At 55.4% G+C, this 17,481-nt stretch overlaps 1 protein-coding gene across 3 annotated transcripts in view; it reads right to left on the reverse strand.

The window, feature by feature from the left end:
- Positions 1–499: 499 nt before the first annotated feature.
- Positions 500–17,481, reverse strand: part of WDFY4 (WDFY family member 4) — a 228,714-nt gene continuing 211,732 nt past the window's right edge. For 2 of the 3 annotated variants that reach the window (XM_070433182.1, XM_070433180.1), the window contains 8 exons: positions 15,459–15,606; positions 12,756–12,940; positions 12,379–12,537; positions 8,009–8,188; positions 6,001–6,183; positions 3,832–3,916; positions 1,398–1,509; positions 500–883 (listed from right to left, as the gene is read on the reverse strand). In XM_070433182.1, the coding sequence (XP_070289283.1) occupies positions 817–883; positions 1,398–1,509; positions 3,832–3,916; positions 6,001–6,183; positions 8,009–8,188; positions 12,379–12,537; positions 12,756–12,940; positions 15,459–15,606 (1,119 nt within the window). In that variant the 3' untranslated portion in view covers positions 500–816. The remainder of the gene's footprint in view (positions 884–1,397; positions 1,510–3,831; positions 3,917–6,000; positions 6,184–8,008; positions 8,189–12,378; positions 12,538–12,755; positions 12,941–15,458; positions 15,607–17,481) is intronic. The other variant, XM_070433181.1, reaches the window with a different exon arrangement.

A 17,481-nucleotide genomic window follows, 5' to 3' on the forward strand; every position in this document is an offset into this window, starting at 1 on the left:
GAGAGGAGATCCTCCAAGCCCAACGACAGCCCACGGTGACCCAGCACAAAGGGACTGGAACTCCTCAGAGGGCCCTGTGCTCAGTGGAGAGCAGGGGTCACCTGGCATCCAAGTTTTCCCAGGAGCAGCTCCAGCTCTAATCTCCATGTGGACCGTGGCCCTTGGCCTCCACGGAAGGACGGGCCCTGGGAAGAGCCTGCCACGCCAGGGCCTGGCCGGGACCCACACCGCTGGGGGTGCAGAGCCGAGCGGGCAGGCCTACGTGGGCTGGTCCTGCAGGCGGACTGCCCTGTGCCTGCACTGGGCAGCCTCAGGTCCAAGGCCTGTGCCTCAGTCACAGAAGCCTCTTGAGTGAGGCCCTCACTCCCCGCGAGGCCCGGCAGGGCAGGCAAGACCACTGGAGGGGCTGACAAAGGAGGCAGGAGGGCGGCTTCCTAAGGAGAGAGATGCAAAGGCTGCCTGGAGAGGGTGGCGACGTCACACTCAGGAGCACTTAAACTCGGAAAATAGTCATTTTAATAAAATAAAGACAATACAGTATTTCCCACTAGTTTCCAGTAAGCAACCCCATTTTTTTCAGTGCAACAAGCTCTTTGAAAGGCGATCCTATGTGATTGGTGAGCAGGTGTGTCAGGGTCCCGGCTGCCAGCATGCTGTTCACAGGAGCCCCGAGCTCCTACCCGTGTGTAAAAGCCCACGATGGTGCAGGGCAAGGCCGAGGTCCCGGGAGCCGAGGAGAGGGGAGGCGTCCAGGCACGGCTTCATTCCTGCAGCTGCCATGGCTGCTGCGCCCGGGCTGCCGCCATCTCTTCCTTCCTACCCCTCTGCCGACCAGCAGAATATTCTCCCCTTCTCATCGCCTACCAGGAGCTTGGGCTGGTTTCTTGGGAAGAGAAAGAAGAGACAGGAGTGTGAGAGGAAGCTTATCCCAGCCGCAGCCAGGAAATGGCCAGCATGGAGGTTGCAGTCCCGCACCGCGAGCCTGCCCCTGCCTCTGGCTTCCCCAGGTGCTTCCGGTGCTGAGATGCAGCCGGCCCTGTGGCGTCTGACATGCGGCTATTCTGCATTGGGTCACAGCCCTCCCAGCATTAATAGGATAAACACTGCAATCGGCAGTGGCCTCAGGAAAAGGCCCTCTTTAGGATAAAATCACAAAGCAATTTACTTTCACCTTTTGGATTTCTTTGTGGATTCATGGGTATTCCATGAGAGAGAGCAGGGACATGTATGCGCTAAAATACATTTCCTGGGGCCCCGCATGGCCACCTGACCTGAGTCCTGTGCTCGGTGGGCCCTCCTGGGTCCCACAGTGAGGCTGCCTGAGCCAGGCCCAGACTTTCCCCGGGGTGGCCACAGCGCCCTCTGCTGGAGGCCTGCAGAAGCCAAGCTGTGGTTACCTGGACATGGCCAGAGCCGTCACTGCAGGGCTGGTCTTGCTGGGCTTCCCTGTCAAAGCAACACTGATGTCCAGCTCTCTGCACAGGGCAAGATTCTTCTCGCACCTGTGACCTGTGGGGAGCGTGCGAGAGCCAGTTAGCAAGCCCAAGTGGCTTCACACACATGCACGTGTGCACCCACACGAGGGACACACACACACACACACACACATATTTATATTTGTGGTCAGCAACTTGCTAAATTGAGGGGAAAATATATTTAATCTTGGCCTGTGCTGTTGCAAAAAGGGCCGTCCCAATTTAATTTGCCGGCTGTGATAGTTACATGTGCTGACGTGCCGCGTATCCGTGGTGGACCAAATTGGATTTGTGTATTATTGCTTTCTAAATTGCATGCCTAGTTCAGCAAAATTGTTCATCAGTGTTTACTGGCTTTATGCTTAATAAGATGCCCCACAATACCTTGCTGCCAGGATGTAATGCAGCCCTTAATTGCCTAGTAAAAATAAATTATATAAAGTTGGCTTTATCAACTTATCTAAATCCTCTCACACCACAACCAATAATTAAATGCTGAGAATGTTTTATCAAAAAATATAACTCAATGATTGTTACTTCGCTCATTTTAATGACCGCATTTGGGGGCAGACAGTAATTCCTTCAGTGCGGAGGCGAGATGGAGAGACCTCAGCTGCGTCTGCCCCTGTGAAGCCACTTGGCTGGCGTCTGGGCGGGAATGAGGCAGCTGCCCGCTGCCCCAGTGGCTGCTGGGAGTGCAGGAAGCCTGTGCACCAGGACACGCGTGTGCATGTGTGCTGCGGACAAGCCTGAGCAGCCAGCTGCCCCGAGCACGTTTACATTCCAGACTGAGTCCAACTCTCTGAGGGGCTCAACTGGCAGGTCCTGCTGCAACTGACAAGTAAACGGATTCCAGACAGAAGTTAGAGAACATGCGCACAGGTGCCGTGCCCTCGTGTCTTCAAGGCTTTCCTCCTGCCCCTGTGGCACCTGAGGACACGGGACACGTATGCACACATGCATGCGTCATGCCCAATCCTGGCCTCTTTCTGACAAACAGTTTGGAGCAATATCATGAGCACCCGACCTGCACTGGCTGGGGCTGGTGAGTCTGCACCTGCATCTGCTAGCGCTAAGCGGGGCTCAGCATGGAGGATAAGGCTAGTGCCTGCGCTCATGGCAGAGAAGACAGGCTGGCGGTGGGAACCGTGACTCTCTGGCATTAGCTGTGATGGAGGTTGCCCGGCAGTGGTCACATCTGCCCTGGTGGCAGGAGTGAGAAGGAAGTGGTCATGTGCTTCTGGGTGACTTTGGGTGAGTTACTGGACTTCTCTGTGCCTCAGTTTCCTCCTTTCTTGCAGCTGTCATGGAGACATCTACTGCACAGGGCTGACACGAGGACTGAGAATGCACGGACCGTGTGCCCCCTGCGGCTGCTCGTGTCCGCTCTCCCTCAGGCGCGGCAATGACGCCGTGGTGGCAGCAGGGGGACACATTTTCTACCCCAACTCCAAGAGGCTCTGCTCCGAGCAGCGGTTCTCGTCCTGGGGTGCGTGCCAAGAGCCACCTGGGCACTTGACAGACATGAAATCCTAACAGCCCCAACCTTTTCCTGGGGGCTGGGCTGGGCACAGGACCTGGCTCTGCATTTAATAAACGCCCTGGGCGATGCCAATGCCGATGATCCTCACAGCTGGTTTAAGGAACTCTCGTGGGGAGCTGGGTGGGGTGAACCTGGATGAACAGGGCTGGCTGCAGCCTATGACCTTCCTCTCCCTGGAATACAGCGTGACCCCTCCTTGCTCCTGCCTGGAGTCTGGCTCTCCAGCTGGACCAGGCCCTGGCTGGGGAGTTGGACATTGCGGAGCCATCCAGGCAGCTGAAGAAAGAGTCAGGCGCTGCAAGGTGTGGCCCTTCCAGATGCTCAGGAGGCCCCGACTACCCCCCTCCCCTCCCCGTTCACACAGCCAAGCCATGCGCCAGAGCTCAGGGTCCCTTCGGGCTGAGGCCGAGGCCGCCACTTGGCAGAGCTTCTCCATGCTGCTGCCCACCCCACAGCCTCCGGCAGGAAACTGTGCTCCTGCCTCCCCAGCACCTCGCAGGTCCGGAGAGACCCAGTGGCTTCCCTGGGCTCCATGACAGCTGCAAGAAAGGAGGACAAGGCTCAGCAGCCAGGTTGTAACCAAGTTACTTAGCTAATGCCCTCTCATCCCTGAACAACAGACGTCTCCATGACAGCTGCAAGAAAGGAGGAAACTGAGGCACAGAGAGGTCCAGTAACTCGCCCAGTCACCCAGAAGTGCATGACCACTTCCTTCTCACTCAGCTGCAGCCCTGGGGCTGAGGAGGGGGCAGGAGAGGGGGGGCTGAGCCAGCAAAAGTGCCTTGCTGGCTGCACCCCTGGCGGGGCACTCACCTTTCGGGCTGGTGGGCGGAGCCGAGGGCTCCTCCGGTGTCACCTGCCCAGGAACAGACCCCTTCATGTCCTCGGTCTTCCAAATCTGCCGAAAGGAAAAATCGCTATGGGTGGGGGAAGTGGTCCTTCTGCAGGCTCAGGGCCCATCCCATTCCGTCACAGCGGGAAGCGGGGGCCCTCCGGGGAGGGGGAGGCAGGGTGCCTTGTCGCTGCCGATGTTCATGAATTCTTGGGGAAAAGGTTGCATAGGCTCCAGCTTCCCTGTGCAAAGTGGTAGCCAAGCTGCAGTTCGGATGGTTCCCTCTCCACCCCTGTGTGTTCATAGTACATCTCCCTCAACCCTGACCCGCAAGGACAAGGCTCAGCAGCCAGTTTATAACCAAGTAACTTAGCTAATGCCCTCTCGTCCCTCTGCCACCCCACCGGGGCCCCCTTTACCACTCAGCAGCTGGGCCTCCATCCTCTGACCCTGGTCCAAGCCATGCTGTCAGTACCCTCAGGCTGACCACACAGGGCTTGCACTTGCTGAGTCTGGACTTCTGAAAGGCCAAGGACCAGCCTCCACTTCCATGCTTAGATGCTTCTGTGAGCTCTGGGCTATGCAGGAGCTCAGTTCCCAAGCTGAGCGATGGGCGGCGGGGGGCGGGGGTGGATGAAGAAATGCACCTGATGTTCAGCCAGCCCGCTCCTCTGGCCGACCATGTGGACCATGCGCCACCGAGCCCAGACCTGTGGCCTCCTCACCCTGCAGCCAGCTCCGGACACCCTGCTCTCTGCAAAGACCCTGCGCCCCTCAGCACAGATGGGACCTGTAAGGGGACTCCTCAGCCTCATCTTTCCTGTCCGGGCAGCTGGCCCCCACCTGTGTAGCCTCCTCCAGACCCTCTGACTCTCCCTTGTCCTTGGAAATCAGTTGAAACGCCACCTCCTCTGATGGAAATAAATGGACTCTCCTCTCAGAATATCCACCATGTTAGCCGTTCTGCTTCCTGAAGCATCATCTCCATGATGATTCTGAGACTGAGTGTAGAGGCCTCTGAGGGCAAGACTAAAAGAGCGAGCTTTCCTAAATGCTTACAGAATTCAATGGGCATTTTCTTGAATACCTTGTAGTATTCAATTAACATTTCCTTTCATAAAATGTAGAATTTAATTGACAGTTTTTTAAATGTGCCTCTTAATTGTTTTTTATCTTTACTCATTCCTTTATCCTTCCTGTCAGTCACAGAAAAATCACCTGTATTTTGTTTATCCCATCCCGTTCTTTCCACCTCAATGTTTCTCTCTCCTTACCTTCTTGGTTTCTTGATGCTCCCCCTCTCCGTGGCCCCCCTCAGAGGATCCACAGCACATTTCAATGATCCCAATGATAGCACAAACCACATGAGTATATTTTCTGCTTGTCCCCTCTTCTGGAATATGAGTATCTGAGGTCAATGACCTGTTTATCATCACTGTCTGTGTGCCCTATATAAAGTGACTGGCACAGAGCCAGAGTTCAATGACTGTTACATGGATGGTTGGGTGGATGTATGTATGTATGTATGTATGGATGGATGGATAGATGAGTAGTTGGACAAACCATTGGGTAGCTGAATAGATTCATAGATATATGGATGAAAGGGTAGATGGGAGGATAGATATATGGATGGAAAGAAGGAAGGAAGGAAGGAAGGAAGGAAGGAAGGAAGGAAAGAAGGAAGGGGAGAGATAAATAGTTGGGTAGATGGGTGGATCTTTTATTGGATGGATGGATAGATGGGTGGATGAATGGATGGATAGATAGATGGGTAGGTAGAGATATAAATAGTTGGATGGGTAGATGAGTGGGCAAGTGGGTGAATAGATTAATGAATGGTACAAATATCTCTTTTTAGCACTGGGCTATGTTCTTATGCATTTGGCCATTCAACTTTCATACTTTGTGATAAATGTTTATTTCATTATGTGAGGGTATGTCTGTATAAATTGTACACACATATTGGAAAGATCCTTGTCTTTGCCTTGTCTAGGAGGTGGCCCTAGAGCAAGAGCCTTGTCACTTGCTACAGGGACCTGGTCTGGAATGGTCTCATGCAGCCTGCAGGTTCAGACCCTTGGAGGAAGGGAGCAGAATAAAGATGAACACATTCTTGTACCGCGCCCTCCTCCCACCCCAGACACACCTACCCGGACCATGCCGTCGCGACTTCCAGTGATGATGGCGTGGCTTGCGTCCCATGCTGGCCCCTCCACTGTGCAGCAGCAGGTTATAGCTCCTTCTGGGCCCCAGGCTGTGGTGATGCTGGCCAGGGGCTGTCCATTGACATTCCACAGGGACAGATGGGCTCCAGCACAGGAGACAACGGTGCCCTGCACAGGGAGACCTGGCTTCACTCCAAGTGGGGTCACTGCCTGCCCCCCAGCCTCCTGCTCAGCCACTTGCTCAGGCTCTCAGTCTGTGCACCAAGCACTCTCAACCCGCCATCTTCTGAAGACTAAGCAAGTGCTCCAAGACCTCCTGAGACACCCCTTCTTCTCGCTGACTTGGGTCTGCACTGCGTTCTCGCGCAGTTGTGAGGTCCCAGCTTCTTACACCTCTGCTTGCTTGGACACTGCTTCCCCTGCACAAGCTGGGGGCTTGCCCTTTGGACTCCTCACAGCTCTCTCCCTGGCAGTATACTGACGAGAAGGGGTGTACACAGAGCCTGCACCTGGCCGGCCACCCCTGTCCCTAAGAAGTTTTGGACATTAAGGGGTAGAGGGCAGAGTACAGAGGCTCAAATGCTACATGTGGCTCATAAGATTGAACAACGTCCCTCTGGAGGGAATGTCTGAGGAGGAATTTTCCCGCTGCATCTTCTAAATGTTTATATCCAGAGTGTTTGCCCCTCAAGTCCTTGTCTAGTTTTGTGTCCATTGGATTAGTGGCCACGGTCACAGGGATGCGTAGCGCCAGGCCTTTGAACCTTGCATTACCAACAGAAGGGAGGTCAGGAGCTCTGTGTCCTCCCCCACCTCCCGGGCTGGGCTCCCCCATGTCCCTGCCTGAGGCCAGAGACCATGGCTGCCCAGCATTGAGCACTGGTACCAGCAGGTACTTAGTAAACTAGGTTGGCTCCTGGACAAGTTGAGATCAACAAGTTGTTGTCCTGATATAAGTCTTCTCTGAGGTCTGGGGACATCATTCATTCTAGGCTTTACATTCTTGCAGATCAGAGTTTGGTGCCTTCCTGATACACCCACTCATTCATCTGTTCACCTTCTATTTTTCCATCCACCATCCACTCACTAGTTCACCCAAATATCCAGCCACCCACATACCTATGTATCCATCTAACTATCCCTCTGCCATCCATCTACCCATGCATCCCTCAATCTGCCCATCCATCCATCCATCCATCCATCCACCTTTCTATCCATCATTCTCCATCGATCTACTCATCTATCCACCCTCCATCTGCCCACATAACATTCATTTTGGATTCAAGTCCACCTGGGCACCATTTTCAGCCAAAGTTGGCAGTAGGAAGCCCTTCCATCATCTCCTCTCCTCCCATGCTCCCCTTTCCTGCTGTGCCCCTGCCCGGGAGCCCTGGGGTTTTCTACGAGCTGATGTGGGCCTCAGCATCCTCAGATAAGTCTATGCCCCATGATGGGGATTCTAGCCTGGGAGAAACTCCACACTGAGATTTCTCTCTCTCTCTCTCTCTCTCTCTCTCTCTCTCTCTCTCTCTCTCTCTCTCTCTCTCTCTTTCTCTCTCTCTCTCTCTTACACACACACTTTCCCCATAGGCAGCCAGCATGGAGAGACAACAGCACTTCCTGCCATGGAGACCAGAGGCACCTGCTGAGTCACCACTGATTTGCAGGCAACAAGCTGAATTAGTAAGTTCAGCAGACTCCTCACCAAAGCCAACCTCTTGCCACACTCCATGGTACCCCTGCCAGAACAGAGACCTCCCACTGCCCCTGATATCCCAGGGGAGAAGAGAAGGAAGCACAGAATGAAACCTAGACCCCGTGCTGCACATGCTAATGGCTCCATCCTGTCTGTGTAGAGAATGCTCCGCACATCTGGAGCACTATCAACTTCCGGGTGCTCAGCCCCTGGGTTTCTCGAGGGCACCACCTACCATGCAAATAGCCAGGCTCACAGACATGTCAAGGACACAGATGTTGAGAAAGGGGGCCTCACCGAGATGTCGCTGATGGCCACGGCAGATATGGCCTCCTGGTGGGTGGGCAGGCGGGCCACGTGGGTGAGGTAGTCCAAGTCCCACAGGATGCAGGTGCAGTCCTGGGAGCCGCTCACCAGGATGCTGAAGGTGGCTGATGCTGCCAGGCAGGTGACAGCTTGGGTGTGTCCGTACAAGGCCTGGGACAAGAGACAGGACCACAGGTTAGGGGAGGGACCAGCAATCCAGCTGCTTGGTGAGATGCTCTACCCTTCCTTTTACTGTCTGGCCCCACATGAGGGAACAGAGGTGGAGTGATTCAGTGATTCCAGAGCCTGCAGGGTATGTGAGTGTGTGGGTGTGTGTGAATGTGTGTGAGTGTGAAAGTGTGTGTGTGAACGTGTGTGAGTATATTAGTGTGTGTGGCTGTGTGTATGAGAGTGTGTGAGGGTGACAGTGTGTGTGGCTATGTGCATGTATGAGAGCATGTGACAGTGAGAGTGTGTGTGTGTGTCTGAGTATGTGTGTGTATGTGAGTGTGTGTGTGTGTGTGTGTGTGTCTGAGTATGTGTGTGTATGTGAGAATGTATGAGTGTGAGTGAGGGTGTGTGTAACTATGTGTGTGAATATCAGAGTATGTGTGTATGAGTACATTTGAGTGTGTATGTTATGTGTGTGACTCTGAGTGTGTGTGTATGAGTGTGTGTATGTATGTGTGTGCCTGTGTGTGTATGTATGTATGTGTGTGCCTATGTGTGTGTGAAGGTGTGTATGAGTGTGTGTATGTGTGTATGTGACTGTGTGGGTGAGACTGTGTGTGTGTGGGGGGGGAGCACCTGCCTGTGTGTGAGTGTGTGTGAGTGTGCGTGCACACATGGCTGCCCTCAGTTCCGTCCGTCCCCGGGTTGAGGCCCAGCTGGGAGGAGCAGTGTCCCTTTATCATAACCCAGCAGAGGCGGCAGCACCTGTGCTCTGTCCCCTGTATGTGTCTCAAGGGCTCTGTCTACGTGCACCCCAGCTGGCAGCATACACATCGCTGGGAGCTGGTTGCACGGGCAGACCCTCGGGCCCTCTACCAGACTACGACTTGGAAACTCCATGGAGCCCACAAACCCTCCAGGGAGCTTTCACGCACACAAGTTTGGGCACCACACTGAGGGACCCCAGAAACACAGCGACCCTGAAGAAAGCAGGGAGCTTAGGTCATAGTTAACAGGGGTGACTTTTCAAGTCCGATGGAGCCAGGCTCAGAGCCAGTGGGCCATGTGGCGGTGGGTGACTCCGACCTGGTCTCAGCCCCAGGTTGGCCTGTGCAGGGTCAGGCCTGGTTCGTGGATGGTTATGTGTCCAGATCTGGCCAGAGGGCTTGTTCTCTAGAGACATGTGCCAGGAGCTGGGAAGTGCTACTGGCACGGGCGTGGTCCCAACCACCAGAGGCTCAGGTGGGTGATGTGAAGCTGCTGCACACGCACGTGCCTCTCTCCTCCGGAACCAGATGCGGAGGTGGCCGTCTGAGATGTGGTCACTGCTTCCCTGGTGGTAAACCTCCATCTTCAGAACAGACCATGCTCATTTGGGTCAAAGCTGTCACCTGCCTGGTCACAGCAATGAAAAGTTCTGCCTCAGATTTCCGTGTCCTCAGCGGAACCTAACGTGGCCCCACCGGGTGGTGCTGGAAGATTCTGGGCGTGGCCCACGGAGGATCTGGGTCATCAGGGAACACAGAAACTGTCTGAATGGAGGAAAGTGGGGGGTTTGGTGTGAGCTTTCTGGCTTCTTCCCAGGGTGAGCTAAGTCTGATGACTCAGTTCTGGCCACAGGGGACACAGTGACTTTAAAGAGTGATCAGTGGCCGGAGTGAGGCTGGGGTTCTGAGAGAGAAGCCTGAGCCCTCACGTGCGGGTTAGTGGGGCCGGGCTGCTGCTCTCTGGGGAGAGCACACACAGGCACCCCGACCCACAAAGGCAGCAGCACTGGTTTCCCAGGCAGGAGAGGCCTGGGAAACCAGAGAGGGCGGCAGTTTCAATGTGTCCTCGACCAGTTCCTTTGCTCCTCAGACTTACACCTCTCCCCACCGTCAGTTAAAATGCCTCATTATGTCATCTTGTACCGAAGTGAAGTCGCAAACACTAAATAAATGAAGGCCTCTGGAAATGCTTCTTCATGCTGGGTGCTGTGGTGAGCCGGGCCCTCCTAGCTAAGCGTGGAGGCTGCAAAGCAACGGGGCTGCCACAGAGCAGCGTGTCACTGCTCCAGTTCCGCGTCTGAAAACGCATCTCAAGGAAACAATTCATCAGAAGCGAAAAGCCACCTGTGGAGGATGCGGCCTGCCGCCTGTTCAATCCGTTCACGCTTGGAAACAGTGGCTGAAGCGACTGTGGTGGGTGCCATGGACCAACTGAAATGTAATCCCATGGAAATGAAATCTTGGGGAACAAATGAAATGTGAATTATAGAGACTGTAGGAAAGCAAAACCAATCTGATAGGCTGGGTGGACGCGGACTAAACACATCCACATAATGGTCAGGATGGCATGGATGTGTGCCTGGGTGGACGCAGGCAACAGCCACAGCTTCTATGAGGATTTTAGGGAATCATTCTGCTTTGAAGTGAATTTGAAATTTGTCTTTAATGGTGTAATCCTCTTTAAAATAAAACAATTTCAAAATCTGTGTGTGGAGCTATTTAACGATGACTTCTCTGTTTACCAGTTGGGGATAGACCCCGCTGCTCAGCAGCTGGTAGTCTGGGGCCCCAAGGCCCTGGTACGGGTTTGATTTTGCCTAGAAGGACGGCCCACACCTTTTCCTCCTGACAAATCTGGGGAGAGGAGGGTCAGTTCCATGTTATGCTGTCAGTGGGCTCCACAGAGCATTTCCACTCCTGAGGGGGCCCGGGGCCGCGGGGGAGGGCTGCTTCCCCAGCCCCCATGCCAGTTTGGGGTCAGGCTGTGCCTCTCGCCATTCCTGAGTGGGGCATGGGAGAGGGAGGGGGCAGTCCACAGGGCACTGCAGTCTTCACCTCGCTCTGGAATAGAGTGCAGCCCTGGGCCACAGCAGCGGATGGGAAGGAAGGAGTAACGTGCCCCGGGGCAGGCAGGAGCACCACGCTGTGCAGAGGGCTCCCCTGCCCTCACTGCCCACTGCCCCTCAGGGTGCCACCACCTCTGCAGGACGAACCCGCCCCAGTGCAGCCCCAGCACATCCCTCCGCATGGCTACTGAGGGCCACCGCGCACCACACGGGTGTCGGGGTGGCCTGGACACACAGAGAACCCAGATCACGTCCTGGGAAACGTGTCTCACTGAGGAAATCGGTCAGTGGTCAGCTGTGTGTGATTAGCTTTGGTTTTGCTACGCTAGGGCTACGTGTCCAATGACCAAACAGACGTCAGACAACATTGTACTTTAGGGTGGGAAGTGTCCCCCAGGGATCTTGGGCAGGTTCCAGAGCGCACAGGGAGAGAGTGTGGGGCTCACAGTTGGACAGACCTGGACTGGAATGCAGTTCTGAAAGTAGAACACCACCTGCTCTACAAGATCAGGTTCGGGTGCAGGTCATTCAGAAGCAGTGGGTGCCTGCCCTTCACTGTGCGTGGCAGTGCCTGGTGAGGTGGGACCAGGAGTCCTCTGCCTCCCACCACCCCGGCTGCTTTGCTCACCCCCTGCCACGGCCCCTCCTCCTTTCATTTCCTGGTGCCAAGACTTTGGATGAGTCATGGAAGCTCCTTGCACCTCTCCCCCCACCCCGTGTGCTGGGATGACACAGCACCTACAGGGCTGTTGAGGGGAGTATGCAGCTGCCCACAGAAAAGTGCCAGGGCAGAAGCTCCCACATGTTCCTGAGGGCAGGACACCAGAGTCACTGGTGCTGATGTGCACACGCGCCTCTCATTGTTAAATCCACCTTGGGCACAGAATGGTGCCCTCCATGACCCAGAGCCGGTGCCACCTCCATACATCCCTGTAGGGGCATGTGAGGGCTTATACCTGCCCAGGGCACCACTGCCCTAGTGACTACACCTTCCCTAAGACCTATACCTGCCCTGGCCTACAACTGCCCTAGGGACTATACCTGTCCTAGGACTACAACTGCCCTAGGACTACACCTGCCCTAGGACTACACCTGCCCTAGTGACTACACCTGCTCTACTGACTACACCTGCCCTAGGACTACACCTGCTCTAGGGACTACACCTGCCCTAGGACTACACCTGCCCTAGGACTACACCTGCCCTAGTGACTACACCTGCCCTAGGACTACACCTGCCCTAGTGACTACACCTGCTCTACTGACTACACCTGCCCTAGGACTACACCTGCTCTAGGGACTACACCTGCTCTAGGGACTACACCTGCCCAGGCCCCCACTCCTGCCTGAGGTATGGTACCTGCTTGAGGTGCAGGCCACTAGGGCGGCCTTTGGCCATACTGAGCTCCCATACGCAGACCACGGTGCTGTCCCCAGAGGTGACGATTGTCGTGGGGGACGGGCACACAGCACACAGACAGCGGCCCCAGTCAGCCAGGTTCTCGAACGTCATCAGGACCTGAGGGAGACAAGCATGATTCGCACTAACTCGTGAGCTTCACTCCTCAGAATGTGGTCGGAGGCTCAGCCCACGAGGGCCCTGGCATAGTCATGTGACCCCTCTCACTCCGGCTTGGGCACAGCCACATGGGGGACAGGGGCACAGGGACTTGCCTGCATTCGGCTCGCCCATCTGACATCTCTGTCCAATCGCTAGGCTGCCAGCCTGGCCCTCACCTTGTCGGAGCCATAGCTGCCCAGGCAGCAGCTGAGGTCGTCGGCTCCCCAGCAGAAGGTCCTGCTCCAGGCGGGCGGCAGCAGCAGCTTGCCCCTCTCCACGGCCAGGACACTCTTCTCGGTGGGGACGATGTGGCCGATGGCGCCTTTGGGGGACTCTGAGCCTAGAGAGAAAAGGTACATATCTGCCCCCCAGTCAGTATGGAGGAGCACACACATTAAAGGACCATACCCCTTTAGCTGGGACCCCAAAGGAGCCAGGGCAGGCAACTGGACTCAGCACAGCACATGCCCTGGCAGGAACCACTGGCCGAGGTACCTCTGTCCTAGCCTCACTCCAGGGGCCACCTAGACCCTGGCCTGAGGTGCCCCCTGGCCCCGAGGGTGTCCCCTGGCCCCAAGGGTGTCCTCTGGGCCAGAGATTGTCCCCTGGACCCAAGGGTGTCCTCTGGGCCAGAGGGTGTCCCCTGGCTCTGAGGTGCCCCCTGGCCCTAGGGTGTCCCCTGGCCCTGAGGGTGTCCCCTGGCCCTGAGGTGCCCCCTTGCCCTGAGGGTGTCCCCTGGCCCCAAGGCTGTTCCCTGGCCTGAGGCTGTTCCCTGGCCTGAGGGTGTCCCCTAGCCTGGGGGTGTTCCCTGGACTGAGGGTGTCCCCTGGCCAGTTCTGCCCTAAGCCAATGAGCTCAGTGTGTAGCCATGCAGGAAAAGGGCTGTGGGTGGCCCTGCAGGTTGTCAGTGTCTCTTCAGGGATGACAGCAAGGGAGAAGGGGCCATGGCTGGGGGCAGATGGCACAAAGCCATAGGAGCCTTGGGGTTCTGTCCTACCTGCCCTCCCAGGCACCAGATCTAGCAGGGTTGGGTGTGCAAGCACATTTTTCTGGGACTTCAAATGGAAAAACTACAATAAAGACACACACACACACTCACACACACACCCCTCTCTCTCTTTCATGTACACACATACACCCCTTTCTCTATCATGTACACACACACACACACACACACACACCCTTCTCTCTCTTTCATGTACACACACACACCCCTTTATCATGTACACACACACACACACACACGCACACACACCCCTCTCTCTCTTTCATGTACACACACACCCCTCTCTCTCTTTCATGTACACACACACACACCCCTCTCTTTTATGTACACACACACGTACTCCCTGGGATCAGAATGTTCCATGCAGTGGTATTTCCCAGGTCTGTGCATGTTCCCGGGGGCACAGACATCAGACTTCACACATAGCTTCTCTAGGAAGTGACGGGCTGGAACCCACGAACCCACACCCAGGCCATCAGGCCCAGCACGTCCTCCTGTTAATGGGCTGCAGCCCACCTGGTGCCAGGAGTAGCGATGACTGCAGGTACCAGGCCAGGAGGCTGCAACCCTCCCTTGGGAAACCCGGGGCCTCCCCACTCAGCTCTGAAAGCGAGGAGGGCATGTGTGTGTGAGAGAGAAAGACAGAGGGTGTGTGTGTGTATGTGTGTGTGTGTGTACATGAAAGAGAGAAAGGGTGTGTGTGTACATGAAAGAGAGAGAGGGTTGTGTATGTGTACATGAAAGAGAGGGGTGTGTGTGTGTGTATGTGTGTGTATGAGTACATGAAAGAGACAGAGGGGTGTGTGTGTACATGAAAGAGACAGAGGGGTGTGTGTGTGTGTGTGTACATAAAAGAGAGAGAGGATCGTGTGTGTGTACATGAAAGAGAGAGGGTGTGTGTACATGAAAGAGACAGGGTGTGTATGTGTGTACATGAAAGAGAGAGAGGGTATGTGTGTACATAAAAGAGAGAGGGTTGTGTGTGTGTGCACATGAAAGAGAGGAGTGTGTGTGTACATGAAAGAGAGGGGTGTGTGTGTGTATGTGTGTGTATGAGTACATGAAAGAGACAGAGGGGTGTGTGTGTACATGAAAGAGACAGGGTATGTGTACATGAAAGAGAGAGGGTTGTGTGTGTATTTATGTTTATGTGTACATGAAAGAGAGGGTGTGTATGTACATGAAAGGGAGAGAGGGGTGTGTGTCTATATGAAAGAGAGAGAGGGGTGTGTGTCTACATGAAAGAGAGAAGTGTGTGTGTGTACAAGAAAGAGAGAGAAGGGTGTGTGTGTGTGTGTGTACAAGAAAGAGAGAGAGGATATGTGTGTACATGAAAGAGAGAGGGTTGTGTGTGTGTGCACGTGAGAGAGAGGAGTGTGTGTGTACATGAAAGAGACAGGGTGTGTATGTGTGTACATGAAAGAGAGAGGGTTGTATGTGTATGTATGTTTATGTGTACATGAAAGAGAGGGTGTGTATGTACATGAAAGGGAGAGAGGGGTGTGTGTCTACATGAAAGAGAGAAGTGTGTGTGTGTATACAAGAAAGAGAGAGAAGGGTGTGTGTGTGTGTGTGTGTGTGTGTGTACATGAAAGAGAGAGAAGGGTGTGTGTGTGTGTACATGAAAGAGTAGAGGGGAGTGTGTGTGTACATGAGTGAGGGGGTGTCTCAGATACACACACACATGGACAGACAGGTCTGATGGAGCTCATCTTGGACAGAGTTCCTCTCCGAGCAGACGCCTCTCCAGGTTCCTGCTTCGAGCCCAGACTCAGTCAGACGGAGCCCCCATCTGTCCCCTGAGCCCCAGAGGAGCTGGTCCTGAAGGGACAACTGTGGAACCAGAACCAAAGCAAGCAGAGCCCGTGCTCACCTTTGACGGTGACCTGGGAGGGCCGCAGGGCCTGCAGGCTGCAGGGAAAGGGCTGTGGGTGGCCCTGCAGGCTCGAAGGTGTGGTGACATCCTTTCCAGGTGAGGGCTTCCCTGCCGCTGTCCGGGCCGGGTGGGGTTTGGTGAAGAGCTGGAGAGACACGGGGACAGAACGTTAGGGCCGACGCCAGAGGAGAAGCTGGCCACGTCAAGTAGCAGCCGCGCCTCTGCTCTGTGGGCCTGGCCTGACCCTATGCTCAGGGGCATCATCAGCATAAACAGAACCACCTGCCTGAACCCTGGGATGCTAAGACGAGGGCTTGCGGTCCGAGCAGCGGTTCCTCTCAAGGCCACAGTGCAGGACTGGCAGGCACAGCTCCACTGGCTGCGGGCTGTCTGCTCCCCAGGCTGCCTGGGACAAGGACAAGCTCACTGGGGGCCCTGCCCCGGAGCTGCCTCTCCACCCAGGGCCAGAAGGGCTCTTTCCCCTCCAGACCACGCCCTCCCCATCTGCTGGAGCAATTACCATGGGTTCCCTTCCCTGACACTCTGGGCAGCACATCTTCCTGGCATCAGGAGTTCAAGTATTTCAAAGAGCACAGGCAGACCCCACTAGTGGACTTTCTTATTTCTTTTTCTTGGATTTCTATTGTCCAATTGTCCCCAATGCCACCCTTTTGGCATAAGCAGGCAAAGCAGGAAGGGTAAGGGCTTGCTGCCTGCGGAACCCTCACTGGGCCTGGGTGCGGCCGAGGCCAGCGCCAGCTGGCCACTGGGCCCTCCGTGTCCGAGTTTGTGCTGGGTGCCAGGATGCCCAGTGCCAGGATGCCAGGGCTGAGGTAGGGGCTGGCCTCAGAGGGGCACCCGGGCACAGGTGGGGCTCAGTGGGCCCCTGGGCCTCGGAGCAGCCTTGGCCCCGGCTCTGCTAAGTCCTCCCTCAGGTGCTGAGCTACCTTGTATGGCTGGGTGGGTGGTGCAGAGACAGAAACCAGAGGTGATTTGACGTGAGCATTGACTATGGAACTCCTCCCTGCCCAGCAGAGCCATCAACGTGGCCCTGGCACGCGTCAGCAGGCGCCCTGCTGGGTGGGACAGTGCACAGTCTTCAGGGGGGACCGCGTGACGAATCCTAATTCCGCTAATTACTTAAAAATATTTGTACAAGCTCTATGAAATGCCATTAAGTAAAATCAGAATCTGAAAGTGTGTGCACTGCATGATCACTAACGTGAACACACTTTTCCTTGTGATCAAGGTCTGTGAGTATATAACACAGAACACAGGTGGGGGCAACTGCTATTGTGAATTATTTCATTGCTTTATCTGTATTATTCTAATTTTTAAATGAAAGAAATAAAATCAGGCTACCCAAGCTTCTCTCCTGAGAGGCCCTCCTTCCCGCAAGCCTTCCCTGAGAACCGCATGTGGGTGCGCCAGCCGTCCCGCTGTCCAAGGCTCCCTTGGGCCTTCCACACGCCCCTCCAGGAGCTGAGCAAACACAAGCCTGTCCCCATGACCAGGCAGGAGAGAGCTCATTCGTTTCGCATTAACTGAGAGGAGCCCGTCCAGCTCTCCTGTGAGGCAGGTGCTCCCAGGATGGTCCCGGAATTGGCGATCTTGTGCATTCCGTCCTCAGGGCAACCTCTGATTGCCCGGGTGGGCCAGGCTGTGGGCCAGGCTTCTGAGCCCAGGTGGTGGTGCTCAGGGGTGAGATTTCTCCACACTGAACTGAAGCGGAAACCCAGAGAGCGAGCACCACGTAAACAACTATTTCACTCTCCTGCATGCCATTCGTCAGGTGCCCACCTGATGCACAGCCCACACTGCTCCGGACTGTCCTGAGGGGTGGGGCCAGCGGGGCACAGGCCCATGTGAGACCTTGCAGCCCCACCAGGGCCTGGGGCAGGCTGAGGTGCCTCTCATGGGGGCCATGCGACCTGGGTTCTGGAGCAGCCAGGTGAGGCCAGAGCGCTCCCTCTGTCACCTGCTCATGGTGCCATTGTAGGCAACTTATTTAGCCTCTGAG

This window comes from Myotis yumanensis, unplaced genomic scaffold (assembly GCF_028538775.1).
Source record: "Myotis yumanensis isolate MYYU_CA2020_CCGP unplaced genomic scaffold, mMyoYum1.0.hap1 SCAF_13, whole genome shotgun sequence".
Classification (NCBI taxonomy): Eukaryota; Metazoa; Chordata; class Mammalia; order Chiroptera; family Vespertilionidae; genus Myotis; species Myotis yumanensis.